This window comes from Hydra viridissima, unplaced genomic scaffold, assembly GCF_058129835.1.
Source record: "Hydra viridissima isolate aposymbiotic clone 2 unplaced genomic scaffold, HvirCarnegie_v1 scaffold_11, whole genome shotgun sequence".
NCBI classification, from domain to species: Eukaryota; Metazoa; Cnidaria; class Hydrozoa; order Anthoathecata; family Hydridae; genus Hydra; species Hydra viridissima.
In genome coordinates, this window is record NW_028324310.1 from 5,099,253 (window position 1) to 5,109,914 (window position 10,662).

General features: G+C 30.3%; 1 protein-coding gene across 1 annotated transcript; it reads right to left on the minus strand.

The window, feature by feature from the left end:
• Positions 1 to 49: 49 nt before the first annotated feature.
• Positions 50 to 5,923, minus strand: LOC145191692 (dual specificity tyrosine-phosphorylation-regulated kinase 1A-like). The gene is made up of 7 exons (XM_080068842.2): positions 4,986 to 5,923; positions 3,361 to 3,543; positions 3,125 to 3,272; positions 2,633 to 2,919; positions 1,518 to 1,664; positions 1,243 to 1,383; positions 50 to 1,140 (listed from the first exon to the last, which is right to left on the minus strand). The coding sequence occupies exons 1-7, from the start codon at positions 5,199 to 5,201 to the stop codon at positions 301 to 303; spliced, it is 1,962 nt and encodes a 653-aa protein (XP_079924968.2). The 5' UTR covers positions 5,202 to 5,923; the 3' UTR covers positions 50 to 300.
• Positions 5,924 to 10,662: the final 4,739 nt, after the last annotated feature.

A 10,662-nucleotide genomic window follows, 5' to 3' on the forward strand; every position in this document is an offset into this window, starting at 1 on the left:
ACCATCTTTAAGTGCTAATTTAAAGAAACGAGAGTAAAGAAACGAATCATATCTGTTCGTTATGTGTAGTAAAAAATCTGTACATTTATAGATTTAATTGGCTTCTATTAGAAAATGTTCCAATTAGTAGATTTCATTAAAACCTAATAATCTATCGCTTCCAGAATTTATTAGGTGCTCATAAGCATTATCGTATTAAAATAGCCTCTAAGTGCCATCAAAATGGTTTAACCCAGGGGCTAAACACAGGGAAAGCATTTGATCCACTCCAACTATGAATCCTCTACAAAGTAATTTAGCCTATCGATGAACATCGCCGCGTACAATTACACTACGAAGTCTAGGATCTTCTGCTAAATCTGGAGCGATAAAATCTTTTCGACTTGTATGTAATAAACCTGGCGATAATACAGCTTCTTTAGCAAGATAACTACTATAGGCGGTTTCTTTATAGTGGCTTAAATTTGTTAGAGTATCGATAAACTCAGATTTTGATTCATAAGGCATGGCATTGCCTGAACTCGGAAAAGGATAGATAGGGTTCGTCAGCAAACTGTAACGAAACGAACTATTTATTTGTTCGGATTGTAAAATGTCAACAGAGTGTTTTGGAAAAGGTATGGAGTTTTCTATCTTTAACTTATCGTTGTTTTTTGTCCTTCCTTCTTGTTCTGGACTGATAGTTTTTACAGGTAACGGATCGGTTTGCATTTTTACGTTATGACGCAATTTTATATCAACAACACGTGTTTGGTGGGGGACCTCCCCCTCACAATCCATAGCCGAATTTCGAAAACCCGTGGGATCTGAAGAAGGTCTATGTATAGCAACAGGATTCGTTCTAGCTATATGTGCAACGTTAATGTATTCCTTTTCTTCTTTGTGATTTACAGGAGATACAGACGTTGAATAGTTCGTACTAGATTCCTCCGAGTTGCGCTTAAAAAAAGCATGTTGAAGAGCTTGATAAGGACTTATCCGGGTCTTGGCATCGTATTCAAGCATTCTCAAAACAATATCCTTAAACTTCATATAATCTTGAGGAGAATGACCCGATTCGTTTTTTCGTCGGCCCTCTGGTCCACCGATATCACAGCCGAGAATATCGTGCAACTTGCGACTACCGTTTTCTATGTAATCCTGAAATACATATTCCAAATTGTCGTGTTGCTTTTGATTGTTAGTTATAGAAGATTAACAATAAAAAAAGAGATGACTCATACGTGGTATTTAAGTGCTTACCTTTTTACTATCCTTGTAACGTCGAACTTGATAATTTCCATCCGGCAGGCGTTCAAAATATTTTTTCGTCTTAGGCGCTTTGTCTAATAATTTATTAGGAGGTATTCCCAGGACTTCTACAATCTTATTCATTTGATCAATCTATGAAAAGAACACTTGTTTTATAAAATTTCAATGTAAAGACTTCTGGAATATCTAAAAACAGAAAACCTTTGAGTTTTTCTTGTTAAAGTGTCAAGTTTTAAATTTCGATAGATATTTATATTTCATATTACCTCATCAGCCCCACTGAATAAGGGTTCTCCTGTATGCATTTCTACCAAAATGCAGCCAAGTGACCACATATCAATAGCTAAATCGTAAGGAAGACCCAGTAAAACTTCCGGTGAACGATAAAATCGACTTTGAATGTAATGATAAAGCTGAAAATATTTAAGAAAAGATTGTTTTACTCTTTTTATGCTATATACCGAAAAAATGCGTTTTGAAAAAAATCTTTTGGAATCAATAATTATGTAAAAATCGTCAACTTTTACGGGCTAAGAATATTTTCCATTTTGATTTTTCCAATTTTTTGTTGTGAATTTTGTCTTTAGAGCCTGCAGTGAAATTTTAAAAATATTTTCTCGCGACTAGCTGTATTTCGTAGATTTTATAGTGGTTTATATTATACTTTCAATATTCAATTATTTTATATTTTTCTTAATCTGGAGAATACATCTGTAAAAACTCTGAATTATTCAATTCGCATAATAAAAAAGAAAAAACTTTCGCTTTCGAAAGACTATTTTCTCACAGAAATTACCCAGCAATAAGTTTTACAACTCTCAAGCTCAAATTTAAATCGTCTTTTATGACATTTTTATAAAGTTGTCACTCAGCTTACGTGACACCGCAAATTGATCAAAAACTACTTTCTCCTAACAAGTTTTTAAATTTCAGATAAAGATTTGCAAGAGCTTAAAATGAATATTCCGAAAACGGCCGAAAAATTTAAAATTAAAAATTTTTATTTTATACTTTCTTTTTTTTTATACAAGAAACTTTAGACGAAAAAAAAATTCACTCTTTAGCAACTTTAAAAAGTTATGTATAACGTCGACACATTTCACCTTAATACGCATTTAAATAATAAAGATTATAAAACTGTTTTTTATTCTCAAAACAGTACAGGGAGTCAAATGCTTTTATTGCATACGAGCGCACCGGCTTGTAAATTAAACTGAAAAATATGCAATAAATCTTGAATTACGATTTATATTATTAGCGCGATTTTGAATTCCATCATGAAATATTAAACGAATATTAAACGGTGTAACTATAAAGTGAATTAAATAAGAGATATATTGAACAAACAAATAATAATTATAACTGAAATAAACTAACTAACCGTTTGGCCGAGCTGACAAGAACTTCCAAAATCAACGATTTTTATAGCACTGCGTTTAGGATTACATAGAAGAACGTTTTCGGGTTTTAAGTCACAATGAATAACTTGCAAATCTGGCGTTGAAAGAAAACACAACGCGGTACAGAGTTGTTGCGCGAACTTACGGGTGAGGTTAAGGGATACCCCATGAAAGTTTGTATTTCGGAGAAGATCGTAGAGGTTATAAGAGAGAAGTTCAAATACCAGACATAAATGATTTCGCCACATAAAATGTGATTTTAATTTTACTAAAAGTAATCAATACAACTAAATTATGATTACAAAAAGAAACGTAAATAGCTTCTTTCAAAAAAAACAAAAACAAAAGAGATAGAAGTGAATAGAAGAGGGGTAGCAACAGAATTTTATAAATTCTAAAACAAAATTTTATAAACTTTAAAAAAATATAAATTTACTTGAACTATCACAAAAATAAAAAATTGCACAACTTACCAATATAATACTTTGAATGAGGATCATTACTGTTCATGAGCTCCAGAATTTTAACTTCAATTTGGGCTTGATTCAGGAATGGCTTTTTATTTTTGATGATCTTGATAGCAACAAATTGCTGTTCATCATGATCATATGCTTTAACAACCTTTAAAAATGATTTAAAAAAAAAGCAATTTAAAATTTTTGTTTAGATTTTTATTACTAAACAAAGCTCACAACTTTTTAATGCCAACCTGCCCAAATGATCCTTTGCCAATCAACGAGTCAACCTCAAATCGATCAATAAATTTTTCACCACTTCGAACAATATAGTCATAATTTTCATCATCATATCCTTCATTATGCTTTCCTTTTTTAAGCAACTCTCCCTCTGCTCTCTCCTTATCAGCTCGCCTTTTTTTCTTTGCATAATAAACCTAATGCAAAATTGATAGAAATTAAATGGTTAAAAAAGAAATTTATCATTAAATAAACAAATAACTAATGGTTGGCAGTTTGCATTACTTAAATTTTTTTCTGAACTAATTTTCTTGCTAATCTAGTAACATGCTTCTAATCTATGTAAAAACTCCTTAAAAGAAAATTAAAAAAAACAAAACAAATAATAAAACCAAAAAAACTTGGAAAAACACTTAAACTAAAATTGTTTTAAGTCAACATTTCTATTAGTATTTTACATTACTAAAGTATTTTGCATGATTATTTAACTTTTTGATCATACTGTTGAGCCCAGAATTACAATTTGACACACCTTTGATCACACATTTGACATAAAGTGTTTACAGAGGTAATTATCTAAAATTCTAAATAGAAATTGTAAACACTTATATTAAAATGACAATTACATTTTTTTTTTATTAGATCTCATTAACTATTTATTACAAAAATAAATTGATTTATTATTATACTTGCATTAATAAACCATGTTTGTCCACATATCTAATTCTAAGCATAAGTAAGCATCAAAGCAATAAAATAAAATTTTCTCCTAGAAGTATAAAACTTTTACTAATTTAAACTAATAATTATAACTTTTACTGACTTTAGTTGTTAATTGGTATAGGATATAGGAAGCTATAGTTAGTCATCCAAAATAAATAGATCTGCTCAACTTTTAAAAATGTTTAATTAATCAGATTGTTTTAGGAAAACCAACATTAAATTTCATAAATTGCCTCTGTCACAGAGGCAATTAAAGTGCTACATTATATTATCTCCATTATGTAGTGATGTTTTACAGAATTTAAGTTAAATAGTTTTGAATGGCCTTTCCAAAAACAAAAAATATTATTTTACAAAGAACAATTTTTTTTAAAAAATTGATTTAGTTTTTTCACAAATTCTGTAAATAATAAACACTCATTTAGTTAACACTTATAATTGTAGGTTTAATTTTGTAATTTTACATATATTTTTCAATATTAATGGAAATAAATTTAAACACAATTCACTGGATATAAGCTCCTACAGTCACTAAGTATTTTGTCCTACTTTACAGTGAATAAGACAAAAACACTTAGTGAAAGTAGAAAAGACTAAATGTAGAATGATGCTATTCATAAATACAGCTTAATTTCCAGTAATTTTTTAATGGCTCTACAGCAACCCTTTTAAATTGTAAAATGGACCATAGATATCTAGTTTTAATGTAGTTTGATAATTCAACTAGGAATCTATCTATATGCATTCTTTTACTTGCATATTAATGTACCAAACAATTAAAAAATCTTTTAATTATGCATATCAAAAATCACATGCACAAATTTACATAGATACAAATACATAATGCACAACTTATTTTGACACAAACTCATAAAATATTTTTAGTAAAAAATCATTAACAAATATTTTAATTTACTTCATTAATGTGTTTATAGCACTTGATAAGATCTGTTGAAAGCTTTCTTAATGGTGCTTCCTGATTGTCCCTAAATATTGTAGGAATTTTTCGTACATAATAATCATAAGAAGATTCTGGATTAGTTGCAGGTGGTGGATATGGAAGCTTCTCATCAACAGTTGAGCTCCCTGATGAACTGCTACTATCCCCATCATTATTTGGATATGTAAGCATCTCAAATATTTAGAGCAAATAAATCAAGAACTAAAAAAAAAGTAGGAAAGTTTTAAAGTTACAATACATTATGACAACTTCTTCAGTTCTTAATGTTAAAGTAAACAGGCAAACATAGATATCTGTTTTTTTGTTGTTGTTAATTTACATAATTATCATTTTTTAGCTTCTTCAATATTTTAGATGCTATTGTAATGACTCTAAAAAACAGTTAGTCAACTAAGATTGCATGATACATTTGTAGTATCTGTTAAAACAGAAACCTTTTTTAGATAATTTTCATAATGTTGTATATAGCATTTATATACAATAAATATGTATGTATGTATGTATGTATGTATGTATGTATGTATGTATGTATGTATGTATGTATGTATGTATGTATGTATGTATGTATTATGTATGTATGTATGTATGTGTATGTGTGTGTGTATACAAGCGTGTGTGTATACACACACGTACACACACAAATGTCTAAAAAATACTTATTAACTACATAACAAACGCAAGAAAAATCTTTTTATTCTATAAGCTAAGTACATGTCAAAAACAACACCATAATCACACAAGAAAACATGCAAATTTGTACAAATTTTCTTTTTATTATTTAACCGAATCTTTACTAATACATGTTTATGTGTTGTAATCAATTATAGTTGTAGCAGTAATACTCATCCAAAAAGTTACAAGACCACCATTTTTTATGTTTATATTTTCCCGGTGATCGAAGGAAGGCAAAATGCGCGCCATAAATAAGTGGTGACGCACGATTATTCGAATAAATTTTATGAACTTGGGAGAAAATAACAGTTAATCACCGAAATCATAACAAACTCAGTGGCCTGAATACATATGTTATTTACTACGACCATTTTGTCGCAACCAATCAAAGTGTTCCAAAATTGTAAGCAGAACTTTAATCGAAATTTTAATATTATCTACGTAAAGTTGTTCCCTCACGAAACTGCACTCACATACAAAATTTACGTCATTCTTAGTGCTAAAAGTGTAGAGCGCTTAATACCTTAATAGCTACTGCTTGCAATTTGAAAATTTAATGAAGATCAGTCCGATACAAACCTTCTTTTTTGCTTTACTATTATAATTATAATAGTTATAATTATAACTATTATAATTATAACTAGATTTAAATTAAAATACAAATCTGATATTTAAGTTACACTAACTGTATTTAAGTTGTATCCATAGCAGCCGAGAGAAATTTTGGGCCCCGGGAAGTTTTCTTAAGGGGCCCTCATTATGAATAATTATATACCCAGGACCAAAAGAAGTGTGCTCTGTTCATTAAAAATTAAAAATAAAAGTTAATTAAATCTTTTAAAAGTCAAAACTATTGAAATCTTTTAAAAATTACTTTAAAAAATTATTTGCACCAACACGGGGCCCCGGGAATCTTCCCCATCCACCCCCCCCCCCCTCTCGGCGGCCATGATTGTATCTTGTCTTTTGACCAGGTGCTGTGCTTAATTTTCAACGAATTAAAGACAATTTTTCTGAGACTATATTTTCTGCAATGACAGGAAGTTGGTTGATTTGAAATATTAAACTAGATTTCTTTTTTTAGATCATTTTCTAATGTAACATCAGCCTTGTTGCGACGGTTTTCTTATAAATCATCTGAGAGGATGACGCCAGTAAATTGAAAATTTACTGGCGTCATCCTCTTTAAGCATTTAGTTAGGTAGAATGATAAATAGTAAAGATACTATTTATCATTCTACCTAACTAAATGCTTTCCTTCCAGGTGCGTTTGCAGCTAAAAATATAGCATCAAAATCATGCCACAGGAAGTGACGAATTGCTATCTCAGTTACCTTCTCAAACAGAAATTCAAATATTGTAAACATATAATGTTTGCATCCAAAAGTATGGGATATATTTATTTAGCACAAATTGTGAAAAAACCTTTTGATAACGAGAACTTTGAGTTTGAATGCAAAGAAAATTTATCAACATAATTTTTTTTTGTTTAAATCTTGATTAAATTTCCTTTCAAAATCATAAAAGTTTTTCTCAAAAATATTTTTTTTTTCTGAAATAACTTGCTTAAGTTTATTTTTCCAAAAAAGATTTTTTTGTTCGGATGCTTTTAACTATTTTTCCCTCCCCCGTCGATTTTAAAGGAAATAACGTTCGCCTTGACCATATCACATGTCAGGAAAAAAATAAAATAAAAGCACTTCCTAAAATGTACTCAAAATATCAGGAATTACCCTCCCTCATCATGTGTTAGGGAAAATTTGTCCTTCAGACTTTTTGATCAGATTGTTTCTCTCCCCCAATAGTTTATGAAGGGGTGGATGTAATGTATGCACATTCGTAAGGATTATTTAACTCACTATTAAGTTATATGCAATACTGAAAACTACTGAAAACTAACCAAAACTCACTATTAAGTTATATGCAATACTGAAAAATACTGAAAACTAACCAAAAGCTAAGAAAATATCAGAGCCTAATACACTCCGCGTCTAGACCATTTCATAAGATTTTATTATTTCTTTGTTAAACAATTATTTAAATTCTTATTTTAAGTATATCATATAATAAATAATAGATTATATGCATAAATATCTAAAAAATTTGGATTTATAACGAATATTTTCAAAACGACAAAATTTTAAAACCAGTAATTTTTAAAAACATTTTAGATTGAATTTTTCACTAAAGTTGTTTTTATATGAATTTAATTTATAAATTTTTAAAATTATACTTGTTATAGATTATCTAATTTAATTTTTAAAGTGGACAAAGCAAAAGACACCAATGATTACGAGCATGGTAAAATTGATGTTCTTTATTCAAAGAACCTAAGTGAAAGAGAAATAGGAAAAAATATGACCAGTTCAAAGTCTATTGTTCATAATTATCTTAAAGGAAGAAATGAAAATGTGTTTAAGAAGACAAGAGGATGTAAAAAGATGTAAACAATCTCAAAAAGATGTAAACAATCTCAACGAGCAATTTTTTAACAAGTAAGCAATTCAACAATATCAACGATCTGCTGAGAAAATAAAAAAAGTGATTTATCATTTAGTTGCAAGTGTTCGAACTAATCAGAGTAATCAAATCCATTAACTAATCGTAAGAAATTTAAAAGAAAACCAGCAATTACTCTAAGATAAAAGAAGCTTGACTTGAGCTTGCTAAAAATTGCATTGAAACAAAGGTTAAATTGGAATGATGTTGCATGGTCTGATGAAAGGAAATTCAATTTAGATGGGCCTGATGGTTATCAGTATTATTTGCATGATTTAATAAAGGTAAGAAAAACTTTTATATAGATATAATTTTGAAGGTGATGGCCAGTAGCGTATCTAGGGTAGGGCAGGCAGGGCATGTGCCATGGGCGCAAACCTGAAAGGGGCGCAAAAGAGGCTTGGTTGTTGGAAAAAAACAGTATATGTAAAAGAATCTTTCCTTGGCTTTATCCAACTCAGCGATAAGAATGCAGCTAGCTTAGCTCAAACAATATTGGAGCAATTAGAAAATGACGATATGAATGTAGAAAATTGCAGGTCGCAATGCTATGACAATACTGCTGTAATGGCAGGCCACAAGGGTGGTGTGCATCAAATAATAAAGGAAAAAAACAACCTTGCAATATTTGTCAATTCTGACAATCAGTCTTAATTTGGAAGGCGTACATGCTGCTAACGAAGAAGTAATGATGGTTAATTTTTTTGGAACCATCGCTGCGCTTTACGTTTTTTTCTCAAGATCAACTCAACGATGGCAAAAACTTAAAGATGCTGTGCCTATTACTTTGAAGTCCGATTCCGATACCAGGTGGAGCGCCAAAACAGAATCAGTAAAACCTGTACACACCTACATTGATGAAATAGTGGAAGTTCTTCAGAACTTAATGGTAGACGAAAGCTCGTCAAATAAAACGAAAAGCGATGCAAAGCAGCTTTATAATAGAATTTTAACGTAGGACTTTCTCACATTGCTAGGGTTTTGGAACAAGATTCTTGGCCGAATTGACCGTGTTCAAAAGAGGTTGCAGGACCCTAAAATGAACTTTCATAATGCAGCTTTAGATTTGAAATCGCTCCAAGATTATTTCCAAAGTGAGAGAGAAGTCTTAGTTAATCACTCACTAAAAGAAGGAGTTCAAATTTGCAACGAATGGGGCGTTGAATTTGAAAGACGTCAAAGAAGAAAAAAAAGAATGGATGGCGAAATGTATAGAGATGTCGAGTTAACAATAAAAGAAGAAATGATGAAAAAAAACGCTTCTTTTTTCAATGAATTGAAAAAAGAAGCGTTCGATTAATGGAAATTGATGAAAAATTTGGATTTCTTCTTGATGTGTAAGGGTTGTGTTTCAATACGGAAATCAGTCACTTAAAAGATCAATGTAAAAAATTTGGCGAAGTCTACAGTTCTGATGTGGATGGACGAGAACTGTACGAATAAATTTTGGGCTGTAGAGTGCTGCTTACTAGCCGTAAGGAAAAAATATCAAGTCCCGAGCAACTACTTATGTTTATAGTTGAATATGGAGACAAAAACGTTTTCCCTAATATGCGTATAGCATTGCAATTATTGCTAACAATAGCTGTGTCTGTAGCTAGTTGTGAAAGATCATTCAGTAAACTTAAACTGATTAACTCTTACTTGAGAGCTTCGATGGGCCAAAGCCGTCTCTGCGATCTCGCTTTACTAAGCATAGAGCGAGAAATTACCGAAGAAATTGATTTTGACAATGTTATTAAGAAATTTGCAGCAATTAAAGCTAGAAAAATAAATTTGTAATATATGTTACATAAACAAATTGTTTATTTATAATGAATAATAAAGTTTTATTAAAAGTTTGTGTTATCACTTGTTAAAAAATTGTAATTAAGCACTTTATGTGGGGGAGGAAGGGCGCGAAATCGGTGCTTGCCCCAGGCGCTATTTACCCTAGGTACGCCACTGGTGATGGCTTAATGGTTTGGGAAACCTTTGGAAAGAAAATCAAGCGTTTTGTTAAAGGTTCTGATTATGACTCTAGATTCTAAAGACTATACAGAACCACTTAAAGAAAGTTTGTTGTCTTGCTTTAAAAAAATAAGTAGCAGAAGTCCAATTTTTCAACAGGATGGAACTAGCATCCATAGCCCAAATCATACAAAAAGTTGGTTACAAATAAAAAATAAAATTATTTTGCAATTATCTCCAAATAGCCCGGACTTAAACCCTAATAAAAACATACTGAGTAGTTTGGTTCGTTTGGTTTATGCAAACGGAAAGCAATTTAATGAAGCCAATAAGTTAAAAGAAAAAATAAATGAATGGTAGGATCAAATAAGATGGATAAAAAAAATCTTAATGCAAAATAGAATTTTTGAAGTATATAAAAAAAAAAAAAAAAAAAAAAAAAAAAACGGTGAGCCAACTCAATATTAAGAAAAAAAAACTAAAATGGTCTTAAAACTTTGTCGTTTAAATA

Bases quoted from the DNA above. Each gene is read 5' to 3' on its own strand.
- LOC145191692 (XM_080068842.2), bottom strand. From the start codon at position 5,201: ATGCTTACATATCCAAATAATGATGGGGATAGTAGCAGTTCATCAGGG. The intron at 2,920-3,124 runs GTAAGTTGTGCA...GATTACTTTTAG, and splicing joins TCATTCAAAGTATTATATTG to TAAAATTAAAATCACATTTT. The intron at 1,141-1,242 runs GTAAGCACTTAA...TATGTATTTCAG, and splicing joins GTTACAAGGATAGTAAAAAG to GATTACATAGAAAACGGTAG.